Source organism: Miniopterus schreibersii (assembly GCF_964146895.1).
Source record: "Miniopterus schreibersii genome assembly, chromosome: 6".
Taxonomy (NCBI): Eukaryota; Metazoa; Chordata; class Mammalia; order Chiroptera; family Miniopteridae; genus Miniopterus; species Miniopterus schreibersii.
The window spans coordinates 23925328-23944485 of record NC_138107.1 but is presented as its reverse complement, the minus strand read 5'-3'; the positions used below and the strand labels follow the sequence as shown (position 1 = coordinate 23944485).

At 42.7% G+C, this 19158-nt stretch overlaps 1 protein-coding gene across 5 annotated transcripts in view; it reads left to right on the top strand.

Moving 5' to 3' along the window:
* Positions 1–19158, top strand: part of DST (dystonin) — a gene marked incomplete at its 5' end in the record, with an annotated part of 396243 nt that overhangs the window by 73619 nt on the left and 303466 nt on the right. For all 5 annotated transcript variants that reach the window (XM_081141256.1, XM_081141254.1, XM_081141253.1 and 2 more), the window contains one exon: positions 13984–14191. In XM_081141256.1, coding sequence (XP_080997382.1) covers positions 13984–14191 — 208 coding nt within the window. The remainder of the gene's footprint in view (positions 1–13983; positions 14192–19158) is intronic.

The window sequence follows — 19158 nt, the reverse complement described above, 5'->3', positions numbered from 1 at the left end:
ATGACTTGCAACAAGGCCCCGTAGCTAGTGGGAACTGAAGCCCTGATCTGTGGACCGCCTACTTAACCATGGTAAAGCAAAGAATTTACAAAGTTGTGAACAGTTTTACTCTTCCTCCCCTTTCTGCCTTTCCCCCTTCGCTTTGATTGCTTCCAGGTGACCCGCACCAACCTTTTTGGAAGAAATTGCCTGATAAGTTACTAATAGCTTAGGATGCCTTTATGTATTTTATTACCCCTCCTGTAAGTATGTGCATTTTACGAGCTTGTCTCAGGGTGAGGAACATTGAACAGTGAGTCTCTAATGGGGGAATTTCAGACATCACGGTACCAGTTTTTGGTAGGATCTTCCTACTCCATTAGATCCCATCTGCCTTCATGATCAAGAGTGATGTTGATGAACCTGTACTCTGAACTAGGGAAACAAGAGGAGTGGGTTGTCACATGCAAATTAAAAGCATGTACCCCAGGCAGTATTTCTCTTGAGTAGTATTATGAATTAGGGCCAGGCTGTGTCTCTGTTTGTACAGAGACTCATTTGGCAGCTTGAATCTCTGTCTCTGGAATAGTCAGAACTGGCTTCAGGAAAAATTGCGAGGCAGACAAAGTTTACCATGCTTTACCTCTGGGACCTCAATGTTCCTTCTTCCGTTTATCAAATTATTTCTTCAGGATGCAGTCTGATGACCTTAGTCACACTTATGTATAAATGACTGATATCACTTACTACTTTATATCTATTGGAAGCTTGAAAAGAAATAAAAAGCTTTAAACTGAAAGAGTGGATCTTTATTCCTGGGATTTTTAGGCATCAGTGTGCAGGTGATGTGAAGGGAGGTGAACTGTTTTTTCAAGTCCTTAAATGAAATACTTTTTGGTAACATAACTATAGCCACTGATATTTTAAGTACTTTTAACCTGGTTTTCTTTTTATCTTTTTTTAAAAAATATATCTTTATTGATTTCAGAGAGAGGAAAGGAGAGGGAGAAAGAGAGACAGAAACATCAATGATGAGAGTCATTGATCGAGCCCACAACCGGGGCATGTGCCCTGGCTGGGAACTGAACCCCGATCTCCTAGATCCTAGGTCGATGCTCAACTGCTGAGCTACGCCGGCTGGGCTCTTTTTATCTTTTCATCTTAGAATGAAATGTTATGAAAATGTTTTGAGTATTATGTGCTAGGCAGGCATCATATTAGATGCTTTACATACATTATATCACTTTGATATTGTCTAACATCCAATGAAGTAAGTGCGCTTATCCACATTTAAGTATGGGCGAATCAGAGAGTTTAAATAACTGTCTCATGGTGGTGGGGGTGGTGAGTGTTGGAGCTGGAGGAAACACTGTGGCTCCTAACTCAGCCTGCATGATTCAAGTCCTGCATGGTCTTTCTTTCCATTACATTATGTAGTGCATGAAATACAGCAGTTGTTTCCACTTCCCTGACATGTAGTAAAGGTGACTCATAAAACTCTCATAAAATAATATTGTAGCCAACTGTATTTAAGATTCTCCAGAGAAATGGAACCAATAGGACACACACACACACACACACACACACACACACACGCACATACACACACTTTAAGAATTTGGCTCACATGATTGTGGGGTTCCCGAATTCGAAATCTGTAGTGTAGGTCTGCAGGCTAGGCATTCAGATGACAGTAGACGTTGCAGTCTTGAGTCTGAATTTCGCCGGGCATCAGGCTGGAGAGTCAGGTAGCATTTTTGTGTTGCAGTCTTGAGTAAAAGTCTTTCTTCTTTGGGAAACCTTGGTCTTTGCTCTTAAGGCCTTTAACTGTGCGGATGAGGCCACCTAACTACAGAGGGTAATCTGCTTTATTCGAAATCACATGTAAAAAAATACCTCCACAGCAACACCTAGACTGGTGTTTCAGCTGAAACGGGGTGCCCCAGCCCTGCCAAATCGACACATAAAGTTAACCATCACACCGATCAACACTGATTTTCACTGAATAGATTTGGGAAGGTACCCGGCTTCTTGACCTGCGAACGTTCGGGCTGGGTCCTGCGCTGTGGACGGACACAGACACAGAGCCGATTCAGGAGGAAATGAAGCAGGCACAGGGGGACAGCTGCTGGTTTATTCCGTGAGTGTGTTTCTGATAGAATTCATCATATTGTTTTCTGGACATGGACATGTAGTTTTAAAAATTCTTCTTGTTTTATGTTGTTGGAGGAAGCTATCAGATTGGCCGGGAAAGCACCAGTTGAGAAAGGGGGGAGAAAGAAACTCTTAAGCAATGTTTCGGGGTCAGGAGCACGCTGGGAATGGGAGGAAGGTCGGGCGGTTGGAAGTCCCGTGAATCATAAGTGTGCAGTAGGACTCAGGAGGGGAGCGATGGGGCTGCAAAGCCAGAGCACAGGATTATAGCTGATAAGGGAGCCCTGCTGTGAAAGAATGGATGAATTTGCTTTATAAGCGCAGCAGGAAGAGCTTACCTATTTTCTTGTTATATACAGTTAGAAGTCAGAAAAACATGAGTGTTATTATTTTTGTTTTTAGTTAGCATAATATTGTACATAGCTCATATAGTGTTACAAAAATATGTGTAAACGGCATGTCTGTTATATTCTAGAGTACAACTCCTGTGTGAAAGGGAACGATGCACAAGATGGTTTATACACTCTTGCTCTCTGTGTGACAAAAAAGACAGATGGAGGAGTGAGTGGCTCAGTGATGCTTTGGTACCAGCATGGTGCCATCTGAGCAGGCCCTTGCATGACCCTGACCAGCTGCAGCTTCCCTAAGGGGTAGGTTTTCTCGGTCACTCCCTGCAGTGCCCAGCCCAGGGCTGGAGTTGGAGGGAAATGCAGGTGTCTTGGAGGTTGGGCGTCTAGCCACTCTTTTACCTTAAAGCAGTCTGAGTCACCACGTACTCTGTGGCTTATCACAGAGACTTGACATCTCAAGCCTTGTATGACTCATCAGGGACGCACCCATTTTTCTGTTGCTCTTCTATTGTCTCCATTGTTACACTTCTGCCTCACTTCTGACCTTCTCATTCCTTCCAGGTAATCTACCTTAACTTCTCACTCTAATCAGCCGCAGCCCGGCCTTCCTCTTGCCTGCTCTTTTTCTAGTCTCTCAAATCTTTCTCAAATCCCTCCTCTGCTGTCCATCCCTAATATCAGTAATTTAGTTCAGGCTGTCATCGTTTTCTGGGCTGTTACAGCAACTGCCGACTCGTCTAGTCCGAGGTTGACCCTGTTCAGTTCATTCTCGCCATGGCTGCCAGAGTCACCCATCTACCAGAGCAAACTACGTCTAGCCCGTCAGCAACAAGCCGGCTCCTACAAGACCATGTCCGAGTTCTGGCATTGCATGCAGGCCCTCCGCGGCCTCCCTTTACCACCTGCTTCTTCTGCAGCCTCATCTGCCGCCACTTCTGCCTCATGCTTTCTAAGCACCTTATGAGTTCCCACGTCTCGTTGGGGGCACTGGTCAGAGAACTCATAGCTCTCAAGATCTTTCTTCCCTCTCCCCACAGTTTTCTTGTCAGTTACCTTAATACCCATTTTGGAGTAAGGTGGCAATAAGCAAGCAAGCAGGCGAATGAATGCATTTTCCTTTTTCTCTGGTTCTGGAGTAATTCAGAGTAGCTTTAAAATGAGCAATGCTGAGAGAAAGGAGGGATGGAGGGGAGGCGGCTGCTGTGGTGACCTTGTGTGTGTGCATGTGTGTTTGAGAGAGAGATAGACAGACACAGAGACAGACAGATACTTGGCATTTCTAGCCCTTGTTGGCAGCTTCCTCTCTCAGTCTCTGTTCACATGGGATCCAGCTGCTGAAGCTAAGTTGCCAAGCCAATGGATTCACTCAACACAGTCATCAGGGTCACTCCAAAAACTGGGATCCGAAAGTAAACAGTCACTGCCCACAGAGTTTGAATCTTAGTCTGTAAACTCTGGCGTAAGATATATCACTTTATTTTCTTCTTCCATCTTAACTTAGGTTCTGATTCCCAGTCTCCCAGGCCTGGTGCTTCTCAGCTCCTCCACCTGAGACTTTCTTTAAGGTTCTGGGCTTGTATAAGGCGCCAAAATGTCAGCAAATAGAAGGGAGCATCGGTGCCTCCAGGTTATGCTGACACATCCCCCGTGACCGCTCCATAGGGCCTTCCAGGCTGCTCTAGGTTACTCTCAGGACACGGGGATCTTTTGAAAGGTTAAATAAGTGTCTATCGCCCCCAGACACACCCAGCACCCCTCTTTCTCAGGTCTTCTGGGATTCACAAAGTCCCCTGCTCTAGAATCCACAGATGCTCCCTGCAACCAGGGGGCCTCTTTGTAGGCTGGGAAAGTCTTGTTCTCTAGAGTCTGTCTTCCTTTTTCTATAACCTTAGCCTCAACGGTTTTATGTTTGTGGAAAATAAAAGGCAGGTGTACTTGCAGCCCATTTCTGCTTCCTGCTCTGACATATAACTTTCCTTAGGGATAAAGCAAGGAAGGGACAGGCGGATTACTTGCTGAAAGAGAGGCCTGTTACAAAGACAAAATGGGACCGAGGTGGCCCTTATTACAGATGTAGGGGACTTTGTGCCACATAATTGTTCTGGGAGGACCACAAGTGCTCTAAGACTGGAATGTGCAGCAGATCTTAGGGAAAACCCAAATATTAGTTAAAACCCAAATATTAGTTAAGGGCATTTGTAACGCACTTAGCATTTATTTCCTGAGAGGCTGCAATTGCCACCATCCAGTAACAAGCATCCCGGCTGGGCAGAGTTCTCCACCAAACCAGCACAGAGGCGGTGGACCTCCTTATGTCCAGCAGCTGCCCCTGGTGCCAGTCAGTTATGGCTGATGGCAGCAAGGTTATTTCCACTTAACACACCTGGCACAAGCCCTGTTTCCCTCGGAAGGGAGCAGTGGAAGTGCCAGGCACTTCAAGGCTCATGGACTTAGCTTCCATGCAATAACAAAACCTTTTTTTTTTTTTTTTAAATGAAAAAGTAATTGTTGTACTTGATTGAAGTAGTAACTGAAGTGAGAGGACTACTATGTAAACACAATTTTCAAAAGCAATTTCCTGAAGCCTCATTAATGAAGAACGGTAATGAAAATGAAGGAATAAAGACTCAACCCTGCTTATGTTTCAACAGGGAAGAATTGAATGTAATTGCTTTTTAAAGACAATGTGTTTAAGTTTTTGTTGTCTCCAACAACAGGGACAATGAATTTATTTATTTATATTTATTATTATTATTTTTAATCCTCTCCCAAGGATATTTTTTCTGTTGCTTTTCAGAGAGAGAGGAGGGGTGGGGGGGAGAGAGAAACATGGGTGTGAGAAAGTCACATTGATTGGTTGCCTGCCGCCGGCGCCCTGACTAGGGCCAGGTATCGAGCCTGCAACTGAGGTGCGTGCCCTTGGTCAAAATCAAACCCAGGGCCCTTCGGTCCTCAGGTCAGTGCTCTAACCAGTGAGCAAAACTGGACAATGAATTTAAAAGAAAAAACAACTGAGTTTAAAAGCAAAAAAAAAAAAAAGGAATGTATTGGAAAGGTACAAGGATATTTCTAAGCTTGGGAAGGATAGATATGGGAACTACGTTGACCTTGTCTCCTGAGAGCCACTAGTAGGTTGTCCTTGTTCCAATAATTTCTAGTCTCTGGGTTTCTGTTTGTTGTTTCAAATTTCCTGGGGTTACAATTATATTGGCTCAACTGGAGTTAGTCATCTACCCCTGGGTCACGTAAGTGCGAATCGGTAACATCGCTTAATGCTAAAATTTACTTAACGCTTTCTACATTTTGGGCATCGCTCTCAGCACTTTTCAAATATTATGTATTCTGCCACAACAACCTTTTATCTTATGTACTATTTATTATGTTTCCCATTTCTCAGACGAGCAAACCAAAACCCAGAGAGGTCAAGCAATTTTCCAGGATCACACAGGTTTTACCCAACATTCAATCTTTGGCATGACATGCACATATTTTTAACTTTATGACTACATAGGACAGATAGTAGTTGAGTTTCCGTCTCTGCAAACATCCTGTGTTTATACCTTAGGGCCCCACGTGAGTGATCATAGACCGCATCTTCTTTCCAACAGAAGTCAGAGGATCTTCCAGCTGTCCGAGGTCTTTGACATCAAAGCCTCCTCTGTGACCCAGACGAGAGTAGGAGAGACATGTGGGGAGCAGGATTGACTAGGACAGAAGCAAAACACAACAGGAATCAGCAGTAGTGACGGGTGGGTGGTTCAGCTAGATACATGGAGAACATAAGCCAGCATTTTCTGAGTCAGACAGTGCAGTTTCATTTCCTGGGCATTTGAAATGTTACTCAGGGTTCTTGGGATGGAGCGGAATCCATGGAACAGATGGAGAGATCAGCACTTGGATGTCAGTAGGAACATGGCCTGACCTAATTCTGTTTGACATGAATTTAACTGAGATTTCTGGGTAGCCCTCTTCTTTTTGTTTCATTTTGTTCCCTCCCCTCTAGTTTTCTTTTTATTTTTTAAACTGCCGCCCTCCTTCGTCCCTTTACTCTCTGAAAGCAACAGTGTCCCCATTCCTTAATTGATGCCGGGCCCCCAAACTCCTTTCCCTGCAGGGACAATACCATAAATGAAGTGGGCCAGGTAAGGATTGTGCCAGACTGGAAAGCACATGCCCTTTCTAATTAGGGGGAACTACTATTCGGCCCAATGTTCCATATCTGAATTTTAATGTAATATACCTAATTTTTAAATATTTGCCATTAATTAGTTTTTAAAAAATGGCTGGGGCAACCACAACACATCTCCAGGATGGCTCTACCATCAGTCAACAGTTTTGGATATGATACTGTTTGAGGAGTGAAGGAGGCGGGGAACACTTGTTATATCCATTCTGGCTTCTAAAAAGGTTACAGATTACTCCAGTCAATTTCTCTCTCCTATATTATAAACCATATTTTATGTATATCTTTATATTATTCCACTGCAAGACTTATTTTTCAGCCTAATATATAAAGATGATAATATTTAAGTTAACTATTTTCGACCTTTGTTCTCCAAGGCAGAAGCCTCTGGATGCTTAAGACATTTTTTAATTGACTGAAATAACTAAACATCCCTTTAAAAGAGAAGATTAGTTAAAGAGATGTTTTCAGTGTTGGAGTTTGTCTTCCTAATGTGTTTCTGTTTTGTGGGGTTGTTTTCAGAGTTATGGTTGCTTTTCTTTTAGGCAAATTATTTAAAAATTTCCCCTCAATTTGGAAAGACTATTTGCAGATGTTTAAATGCAAACCAGTTCTTGATGTGTCTATTTCTATAATTTTAATAAGATTGAATTAAGGTAGATTTGCCTAAAAATAGGTGCCTATGCTATTTTGAAAGATTTTTTACAATTTTAGAAATATTTGGTGTTCTGATACCTAACATAGCTTTCCTTTTATTTGTAATCTATTTTGGGAGAGGATTTATGGACATGTAGGGGCACATAGGACCAAAGAATCTTAGAGCTGGAGGAGAGCATGGAGTAAATTCAACATTTCACCCAGTGAAGGCTTGGTTCTCTAGAGTAGGAAGGTGCTCACTACCACACAAAGCAGTCCTTTCCACTTTTGAGTAGCTGCATATTTTTGGATGCTTTTTCTTGATTGTGAACTGACACCTGTCTCTGACATTTCCATGCTTTGGGACTAGTTCTGAGCACAGAACAAGTCTAATCCTTTTGGGTTCCTCAAATGCTTGGTAAGATCTTTGAGAGCTGTGAGTATGTTATAGGTTCCTCCCAGTGCCTAGGACCACATTTTAAAGCATTTAAACACACACGGCTGAGAGCACAGTCTTTGGAGTCAGAAGGATCCAGATAGAAATCCTGGCTCCACCTTGTACTGATGGAATGACTGTGGACAAGTTACTTAACCTCCCTAAGCATCTGTTTTCTTACTGAGTTACACTGAGTATTAAATAAGATACTGAGTGGAAATGCTTAGTACAGTCCCTGACTCCATCATTCAATAAATGATGTGTTGAGTTAGAACTGGCTGGTTAAATTGAAAGGAAGGAAGTCTTGCAGAATGTCTTAGTGCTGAGCCAAGACTGCCTTGAATCCGAAGCCATGCTCCTGATGGAAATGAGTCTTGGATACTTACCTTGTAGAGCTTCTTATGCAGATGGAGGAAAATGGTGTTGGAAATTTCCTCCTTCTTTTGTCCCAACAGCGAATCAGTTTCCCCAGAAATATAATACCAAGGGACACTCTAACTAATGCACAGTCTTTATACCCTAGGGAGAGTTTGTGTCCTGAATTCCAGTGCTCTTCTTTCCTAGGCTGATGACTGAGCCTCTCCACCTAGAAAGAACCTTTGACTTCCTTAACTCTTTTCCCAATGCCTCCTCCCTTGAGTCAGATCCAAGAACCTTCCAGCTTCCCCTCCCTCTGACCACCCTTTCCTCTCTGGCTCCACCCAGGCTCCTCTTCCTCTCTGAGTTAAGGGCTCCCACAAATCTCCCCTAAAAGGAGAGAGTGAGAGCCCGTTGAGGCCTCACCAACCCCGAGAGCCCTCTCCCACTTACAATTTCAGGGAGGTTTTCCGTTGAGGCTAATTATGAGCTATTTATTTGATGATAGAGTACTTGACTTGTTCCACTAGTTTTGAAAAAATTTTAAACTGAAACAGGCACCCGGTCCCCAAATTTACCATCACTCATTCTGTCTTCAAGGCTTAAACACACTTTCTTACATTTTCCTTAACTGTTTTCTTCTAAATTTATTTGTGGTAGAGATTGATTGTATTCCCTGGAATCTCTAGAATCAGATAATGTGTTTTTTCTTTTTGACTTATTTCCAAATAAAATACCTAGTATATAAGGAAGGATAGTCTTGGGCCACATCATGTGATTTTATATTATATGTAAGAAGCTAGTGTTTGTACTTACCTCATCAAGGGGATTTTAAACAAAATTGGACCATCACTTTTTCTACATTTTGATGTCATTTTTGCTTATATAAAATATAAAATATTATGTGATTTTTCCCCCTTTAAGTGAATTTATTGGGATGACACTGGTTAGCAAAATTATACAGGGTCAGGGGCACAATATGATAATGAACCAACTGTGTTCATGGGACTGTGTATTAAATAAATAACATAGGAGCTTCTTTTATATTGTTCTGTCTAAACCTATGCTTAGGACGGAAGCAAGCAGATGGCCTTTCTCTGGTGCCTTGTTGATATAGGCCAGTGCTCGGAGCTTCTCTAAGTCTATGTGAGGAAAAGCTATGAGAAAGTACTTAGATGGACACTGTCACTGTGTACTTGAACTTGGGGATCTTGATCTTGTGAAAACAGGCCTAAACTAAGCAACTTTTTGTTAACCTGTTGCTATATTTACTGATTCCTTCTGTTTTCATGGAAACAATAGAAGATACGTGCAGACATCATAGGTTTCTTCAGCCTGCATGTTCTAGGTTAAGGACACTTTTCTATATAACCATGATGTCATTATCACACTTCAGAAGATTTACAGTAATTTCCCAATATTTTCTAATAATCCATGATCCATGTTAAGATTTTCCCAATTGTCTTTTTAGCTTAAACAAAACAAACCAGAATCCAGTTAAGGTTCATGAATTTGTTGTTACACTTTTTAAATTTAAAATAGTCCCAACTTTTGGGGTGTGTATGTCTCGTGACATCGACCTTTTTGAAGAGCGCAGGACAGTTCATTTGTAGAATGCCCCACAATCTGGATTTGCGCAATTGTTTCTTCATGTGCTTTTTGTTTTAAAAATTTTGTTTGTAAGTATTTCAAAATATACTTAAGGAAATATGCATAAATCATAAGCATACAGGTTTGTGAAAGTTAACTTTCTAGCCTCTGGGGTTCTAAAAGTCTGGCTGTTTTACAAACCCTTATCTCGGCACTTATTCCTCTGTTGCATTTAGAGAATGCCTAGTGCGGAGACAATTTCCTGGCACCTTCCTACAGATCTGGGTGCTAAGGCTGGGCAACTTCCAATTTTGGCAGTTCCATTGTACTTACCTCAGATCTCCCACGGGGTTTCAATTAGAGAAGTTATTGTTTAGTTCCCCTTCTAAAAACGTTGCATTATGTAATTATCCTGGTTTAGGAGATTTGGGTTGTTTTTATACCACGTGAATGAATTGGCTATTAGGAAAGTCCTTTTAAAGATTGTGGTGATCTAATTCAATTGTTAAAACTGCTTTAATAACTAGGTTGCAATAAGACACAATACAGGGTTTTTGGGTTTCTCACATACTAGTGTTTGTTTTGTGGGTTTTTTTTAGTGATCCAACATAAGTCCATAGGTGGCTTATGGTCCTTTATTTAAAAAAAAGACCAACTGTTAAAAAATACTATGACTTATGCCAACTTTGTCTTTACTATCTTAATTACCCTTTCCCCTCTTTTCTTGGACTCCACAGCTCTTTCCTGTTTATCTTGTTCTCAACACACATGCCAAATGGGGATGACAGATGATGGTGTAAATTGGGGTCTTAACCTGGGGTCAGTGGGTCAATGAACCCCTTAGAATTATATGCAAAGTTTGTGTGTATTTACTTATGAGCTTTGTTTTGTAGAGAGGTTTCCATAGATTTCATTAAGTTTTCAAGGCTCATCTTTGGCCCAAAATGGTTACGAGCCCTGGCTTACACAGTTACTTATTTCTGGGACCTTTGATATTTTCTCTGACCCTTGACACAGTATCTTTTTCTTTTTAGTAACTATTTTGTGTATTTGTTATAGATTATAAAATTAGAAGGAATAAAATAGAATCCATTTGTAATATTAGTCATCACCCAGAAATAACCACTGTGTATATACTGATACATAGTTATCTATTAATCTGTCAATCCCCTCTTTGTCCACCTGCACATATGTATGTGCACAGATTTTTTAAAAGAACAATTCTATATGAATTCTTTCCACTTTGCTCAATGTAGATCAATAACATTTTTGTTTAATTGCTGCAGAGTAGTCCATTGTATGACTATACTGTTAATTTATTTAGCCCTTTATTGATGGACACAGATATTTGTATTTTAACAGGAATCAAACTTTAGGCAATAAGAGTAGAAGAAAAGATAGGAACTTGGGACTTCTGCTGGTCACAGGCACCCTCTTTGTCTTACCATCCCAAGCCCTGCATCAAAGCTAAGACTCTGGACTTTGGGTCAGAGAACATGTCTTCTTTTTCCAAAAGAAAAGAAAAGAAAAGAAAAGAAAAGAAAAGAAAGGGAAGGGAAGGGAAGGGAAGGGAAGGGAAGGGAAGGGAAGGGAAGGGAAGGGAAGGGAAGGGAAGGGAAGGGAAGGGAAGGGAAGGGAAGGGAAGGGAAGGGAAGGGAAGGGAAGGGAGAAAAGAAAAGAAAGGAAAGGAAAGGAGAAAAGAAAAGAAAAGAAAAGAAAAGAAAAGAAAAGAAAAGAAAAGAAAAGAAAAGAAAAGAAGAGAGGAACTGTACTCTTAACATTCTTCCCTCTAAACCCCAAGATAGTGACAGGGATTGGCAAGTCACCTCAAATCAATAAAGAATATAATAGCTTTAGATGATCAATAGACTCCCAAGGAGCTTTATTTAAAGATATCACTTCTCAATTTTTAGGGTTCAAATGGGCTTAATTTTATATAGTTTTGTTTTATAAAGCATATATATAAATTATTGTGGTAAAAAAATCTAATACTTTGTTAAAATGCTTGAATCATGTAACCCTGGAGGGACTTTACCACATATAAATATGTATGATTTCTTTCATTCTCTGCGTGTGTGTCTATATTTCTCTGTGATATATTGCTGAAAGAGCTGTTGCTGATTGTCTTTTCTTTCTTTTTTCTCTTATCTGTTTACCAAATGACACTACCAGATTAGAGGCCGCACCAGTCATCACCCTTGGGTCCAGGGCTAGTAACTGTTCCCATCTGGCTACGTGTGATTAATGGTGTTTATGTCATGGCATGAATAACATTTTGCTGTTCAATCAGCTGAGACTCTGGCCATTAAAAAAATGTACTCTACAAAAATCAATAACCCATGGTTTTTGGAACAGTTCTAGAACAGTTATTCTCTAAGCCTGTTTGTAAAGATAAACAATCAGATTACCATACCTATTGAAAATAGTGCAGGCAACTAGAAGAAATATAATCTCACAGATAAAGGATGACCTTAAGTAAGGACAGGTAGGAAGCCTTTTTAAGGAAGACAGAAGGCAACCAAAGAAACCCAATACCCTTCTGAAAGTCCTTAAGAATGTCACCCTTTTTCAAAGATCCAGCTAACAACACAACCTCAGAGAGCTCAAGATGAGTTTCCAGAAAAGCATGGAAAATAAATTAGCCTGATGAAAGCATTCTGTGACCGACTTAATGCCACTCACAGCTCTCTGTGGACTTTCGCTACAATACAGAAAATCAATTTTATTTATTTATTTGCCTCAAGTGTGCAGACTACATTATTGCCACCAGGAAAACATACAAAATCTAAATAAGTAAATTTGCCAAGGTGATGAAATTTCAGGTAAAATAAACTGCTTTTTCAGGAAAGAATATAGGTAAAGGTAAATCTTAGATGCTTTATTTTGCGGGAAATGTTGTGTACTTTTAAAAATGGTGTTGACCACATGTGGCAACATGACTGAATGGACTGAGGTAGGGTCAGTAATCCTGAATCCCTTGCAGTTTATTTCCCATACCTTCGGTGAGTGCTTTGGGATGTTGCTCACACAGCCTGTTTTTGCTGCTCTTGTCACTGCTTTTGTGAGCAGGCCCGTGTTTTTGCTTAAACTGGAGCGTGCCTCACTGATTTACTCGCACAACTTGTGTCTTGGGCGCCTGTGGCTACGAGTTACATTTCAGGATTTCCAATTATACCAGTTTTGCATCTTCACCAGGGGCTTCAGCGAAGTGGAGTTCAAAACGGGAAAGCGAAGATTTCCCTTTGATACTTTTACTTATAACACTGTTCGCAGCACAGATGGTCAGCATCCTTGTTTCGACAGTAAGCTCTCTAAATAATTACAAACTTACCCCGATAAAGCAGGAAAGCACAACACCGTGGGCCTCTTCTCTGAACAGAAGGTATCACCGTGTTATGCAAGGTCCGGCCCTGCAGGTCTGCCCCTGCCCCTTGTAGAGAAGACTGGCCTCCAGGCAAAGTGCCGGGGTAAAAGCGCTCGTTTCCCGTTGCACCGAGTAATGACCGGGAGCCGAGAAGCGCTGTTTCCTGTCACTGCACTGCATCATTCTCATTTACATTATTGGCAGCTAGCTGTGCCTTTGCTAGAAGTTTAAATTATCTCAAGAACTCTAAGCGGAGTTCAGATGTTTGTTTATTGGAGCTGCCTTCGGCTTCTGAAAACAGTCTTTTGTGCTCTCCCGGCCTTAGGAAAAGGCCCTTCTGGGAATCGGGCCTCCCCCTCTCCTTGCCCTCTCCTGGTAACCTGCTTCAGGCCAACGGAGAAAATCAAATAAAGGACACAGGGGCTCAGAGCTGGCCAGAGGGGGACTCCAGGGGCTCGGCGACCTGAAACGGAAAGGATTCGGGACTCAACATCCTGCATTTGTGCTTTGTTTTTGAAACTTGGAGTTAGTTGCCTTAATGAATTAACCAGCGGTCTGGTCATGGAAAATGTTTCTCCCGTCCTGCTGGGGGAGCCAAATACTATAGATTTGTAACAGGAAGGCTGTTGATTCTGGCTTCATTGTTGGGCCAGTCATTTGTGAGCTGGTGGCCCGACCGCAGGCCACACACTTCTGTGCACATCTTCCATGTGTTGGCACTGCCCGGGTATTGTTTCTCCTGTCCGAGTTGGGGCCAGGAAAGGATGGTGAGCCCTGGCTTTCATTTCTTCTTGTCTGTGCGTCCCCTCAGCGCTGAGGAGGGTGCAGGATGCCGGGCTCAGTTTGGGGGGCAGGGAGGGGGCTGTTGAAATGGAGGAGTGTGTGCGTGTGAGTGTTTTGCGGTCAATGCCTTTTTCTGTGTCATCCTCTGTAGAGTTCCGGGAACGCTTCCTACCGCTGCTCAATGTCTTCCTCTGCGGATTTTTCCGATGAGGATGATTTCAGCCAGAAATCTGGCTCGGCATCTCCAGCTCCCGGAGACACCTTACCCTGGAATTTGCCTAAACATGAGAGATCGAAAAGAAAGATTCACGGGGGCTCGGTGCTGGACCCCGCCGAGCGGGCTGTGCTCAGGATAGCAGGTAAGAGCATCCGGGAAGGGATCGAGCCAGAACGAGAGTTGCGGAAATTCACCCATAGGCTCTGCAGAGGGTGGGGGTGGGAGGCGCTGGGGAGGGGGGGTGTAGTATCTGGGAGCTGATGCACTGGGCATAGATTTGTGTTCAGGCTGGGGGAGGGGGATGACCATGTTTACTTTCTGCCCCGATTTATCGATAGAGCGATTTGCCCTGCCTGCTGGTGACTAAGCTGTTTGGCCCAGCCTTCTGGCTGGATGAATCGATACCTTTGAAATGCAAGAGGATATTTACACACATCTGCATTAAACTTTCCTATTTACATGCAGTAGCCACCTAGACCACCTGAAAGTACAGTAGCAGCTCCAGGGATTACTAGTGTGTTTGCCCGAAGCTGCGAGAGCCTTCGTCTCTGCCCTGGAGCACTGAGCTACGCAGATTTAACTTGGGTAGAGTCTGGGTTTTTGGTACCCGGGATACAGAGGGTATTCCAGCAACTCAGATGTCATTTTTCTTTTCTTTTTTTAGTGTAGTATCTCTGTCAGCATCATGTATGTGCCTGTAGCAGCTTACTGTCCCCTGTGCCCCTGGGCTCCGGAGGGTTTAGCCATGATGCATTCCTGATTAATTAATATATGGGAGGTGCCAGGGTTTCTGTTCTGTTACCCGGTGTTCCCTTGCACTGGCTGTAAAAGTCCAACCAGAAGTGACGGCTCGTTTTACCTAGCCGAAAGCTGAGAACACCTTGGAAATCAATCCTCTCACCCTGCAGGGCCTGCGTGGTGCGTGTGCGTGTGCGTGTGTGTGTTCTGTGCATGATGAAAGTTGCTTCCCGGGGTGCCTGTTTCTCCTTTCCTTCAGTAATTTTTCTCTCTCTCGGAAATGGTAATGGGGTAGGATGGAGTATGTCCTTGGGGCTCCCTTACAAAGGCCAAAGGCCAGATGTTTTTCCCATTCGTTTCTGCACCCAGCAGGTCAGACCTCCTCTCTTCCTCCTCCCCTCTCCTCCCCTCCCCCCTGGGATCCCTTCTCACTTAGTTTCTTTTGCCTCCTTCTATAATGCAAAGTTGGTACTTTATCTTCCACTGGGGGGCTTTGGGGGACTCACTGGGATCCCAGCCACCCTGGCAACTGAGAATCCCCATGGAGTCCCCCCAGTGGGATTTTCTGGTTACGGGAAAAACAAACAGTGCCCGGGAAGCCATTCTCTGTTCTGGGTTTCTGGGGCAACAGCCTGAGCTGCTTCTGGCTTCCCTTGTGAGATGCTGGCTGGTCTCACCCACGCCTTTGAAGAGGCCGGGTGGAGTGGGGCTGGGGGGAGGAGGCAAGATGGAGGGTGGAGAGACTGTTTGGGAGCCAAGGGAGAGTAAGCAGGGGTGGCTTGGGAGAGCTGGGGCAGCCCTGGCTCTCAGCACTTCCTGGGGTACCAAGATATGTTTAGTCACTGAGGCCTGATTTCTTGCCCTGCTGAGACACCCCTGGCCTGCACCCCCGGCAGGTCTGAAGCACCAGGATGGACAGTCCTGGTGATAGATGTTTGGCTTAGCAGAAAGGGAACATAGGTTGAAAGGAGGGTGGGGAGAGACCTTGTTGGGGCTTTGTGCAAAGCCCGGGCATGAGAATGGGATGCCGTTTCGTGCATTTTTGTGGAAGACAGAAGGTGCTTCTAGCTTGGGAGTTCTGATAGTGGTGGCACAGGTGGATATTTTGATTTTGGTAGTGAAGGAAGGCGTTTTGAAAGAACAACAGTGAAGATGTGTGTCTGGGGAATGAGATTATGTAACTGAGGAAGACCACTGGGCGGAAAGTCAAGGGAAGCTGGTGGAAGTAACTTTATGTGTACGCTCAGGTGCAGAAGAACTTGGGCTCTAATGGGATGCAGTGGACAAGCATGTGTGGATACTAATAGACTGTAGACTCCATGAGGGCAGGGCCCAGGTCTTATTATTATTATTTTTAAATTTATTTTTAAAAAATATGTCTTTATTGATTTCAGAGAGAGGAAAGGAGAGGAAGAGAGAGAGATAGAAATATCAATGCTGAGAGTGTCATTGATCAAGCCCGCAACCGGGCATGTGCCCTGACCGGGAATCGAACCCCGATTGCCTGGATCCTAGGTGGACGCTCAACCGCTGAGCCACGCCCGGCCGGGCCCAGGTCTTATTTTTTGTAAAATATTCGTTCAGTGATTTGTGGGGATAGTTACGAAGTTAGCGGTAGTTGATGCACTTGAGATCTCAAAGTTACATACTTTTAAGATGTTAATCAACAACAGAATGCAACAAAATTAAACAACAAACAGGATAAGCAGGCCTAGTATGGAAGTGTACTACTGTGCTTAAAATAAATATTGGTAAAATGCTACACAGATCATAATCAATAATCATACATGGAATATAGACTTGGAGGTCAGTCCACAAATATCTGTTGAATTATAATGTGGCTAAAATATGAAATTCAGATGTAGTATATGTTAAATTTGCCACTGATCACCCAGTGTGAGGATCAGGGAACAGCGGCATCCGAGGGAATTTGGTGCTGTGGATACTTTGAAAACATAGTGTTAAGATTTCGACTTCTAATTTTGTTAGAGACATTTTCACACTGCCTAAAACTCACCTCATCTCTGAAATTCATCCATAGTAAGAGATGGGGTGAGGTTCAGAAATGGTGTGAAGATGTCCATAGAGTTCATTACTTAGTAATAAAGGAGTTGAAAGTTTGATATTTTTATTGTTAAAGTCATAACAATAGAATGGAATATGAAAATGTCTAGAGCCAAAAAAGATGAGATGGTCTGTGGAATACCTTAGCTCACCCACATTTAATAAATATTTATTGAGCCCCTGGAATAAAATGAAGAAAAGCACACAGTTCTGCCTTTAAAGAAGTCATAGTCTAATATGATAAATGGGTGTGCTTTTAGACCAGGGGTGGGGAACGTCCAGCCCGAGGGCCACATAAGGCCCGAGACATCATTTGGTTTGGCCCTGCCAAGGCCTCACCAAAGAGAAGCGGTTCCAGCCACCACATTAGGGGTGAGTTAATTAAATGTTTGGCCAAATATAGCAGGCTCATTTTTAAGCTGATAATTTTGTATGGCCCAAGAATGATGTTATAAATATCCAAATGGGACTTGGCAGAAAAAGGTTCCCCCACCCCTGTGTTAGACAGTTCCAACATGGTGTGAGAGATTAGGTGTAATGGCTGTGAGCACCTAATAGTAAAAGAACCCAGAGGAGAGTCTAATGAACTTGGATAGAGAAGGGAAAACATGGGGGGTTCCTGAAAGATTTCCAAGGGGAAGTGCTACTTCAGGTGAGATTGAAAGAGCCTGGTGGAATTAGGATGAAAGGGAAAGCCATTTCAGAGGGCTGGGACTATAAGAACAAAGGTAGGGAGCCGTGTTTAAATGGAAACTTCTAGTAATTTGTGTAGCTAAAGCATGGGGTTTGGTAGGGGACAGCAGAAACTGGGAAGGTGCTTGCGTGCAACACTGAGGAGACTGGACTATTTATGCTTAAGTGGTAGGGAACAGCTGGAAGGTTTTTAACCCGTGAGGTGACATCATCAGGTTTACATTTCAGAAAGTCTTACTGGTGATGGAGTCATATGTCTGACACTTTATATTTTTAAAAGTGCTTTTGTGTTTATTATTGTTTTTTCATTTTAAAATCTTAGACTATAATATATGCCTTTCCTATTTCTCAGAGGGGTCAGTGTGAGAGTAAGACAACAGAATGTAAGGAAATGCCCATTGTATAAATGCCTTTTACATAAAAACAATACAGATTTGCTGTTCTTAGCTACAGGATATTGTAAGTTGGGTTCTTCAGTCTTCAAGTGCCTGCAAGGGTAAATGGTCTGTCAGTGACAACGCTATACTAAAATACAGATTTTCTTGTCTCGTGAATTCTTTGTGAAGTTGGAATTGAAGGATCTAAGCAGAGTCGGACTTTGGACTCAGGAGAGTTTGGATTTTAATTCTCCTTTTATCACTAACCAGTTGTGTTTCTTGGATACTTTACTGAACTTTGATTTTCTCTATCAAAGGGTCATGGTTGTGGTTATTAAGAAAAGTTGTGAATGCAAAACATTTTGCAAATTTCTTGGCACATGGAAGATGCTCTATAAATGATAGATTACTGATGCCCGGGTGCTCTTATAAGCACTTAATGTTATTTCATTCAGGCCTCCCAGCAACCCTATGAAGCAGTTACTATTATTTTCTCCATTTTTCAGCCCAGAAATCTTCTGAGAGAGGGAGAGACTTCCCAAGGTCATACAGCTAGGAAGTGGTAGAGCTAGGATACAAATTCAGGCAGTCTTGACTCCAGAGGCCCAGCTCTTAACTGCTGTGCTTTTGCGGCTTCCCTATGGAATACACTATTACTGTCAGCAGTTTGACTCAAAATTACCGATTCCAAGAATGCATGGGGCAAAGGTGGTTTCTGCAGACAACCCCAAGTGCTGCTTCTGTTCCTTTTGACTGGCTCCTTAAATGAACATTTGAAATCATTTAAGTGTGCACGGATTATATTCATCAAACTGGGTACTACTGGGTACTACTGTCAGTTTCTGATGAAAATTCAGACTATGCTCTCAATGACCTTAGTCATCGTGAGGGAAACAACAGTTTTGAGAATTTTGTCTGCACATGTGTGGTCTGTAAGTAGAATGACTCTTAGGAATCTAATTGCTCACCCTTTCATTTCAAAGTGTCCCATATGATACGTGTGTGCTACTTCATGAACTAATGTTAAATGCTTACCAAGTTGCAAAAGAACTCTAATGATCCTAAAAGCTTCGTGGGGCATGGGATCAAACTCCGATTATAAGCTAGTGATCAGACTAGAAAAGAGAGATGTGCTCTTGCTCTGTCCGGAATAGGCCAATTGCTGGGGAGAAGTCAAGCTTTTCAAGTCAAACCGAAGTTTTCTGTCAAGAGCGCACAGTTTTTTCAAGAGTACTCA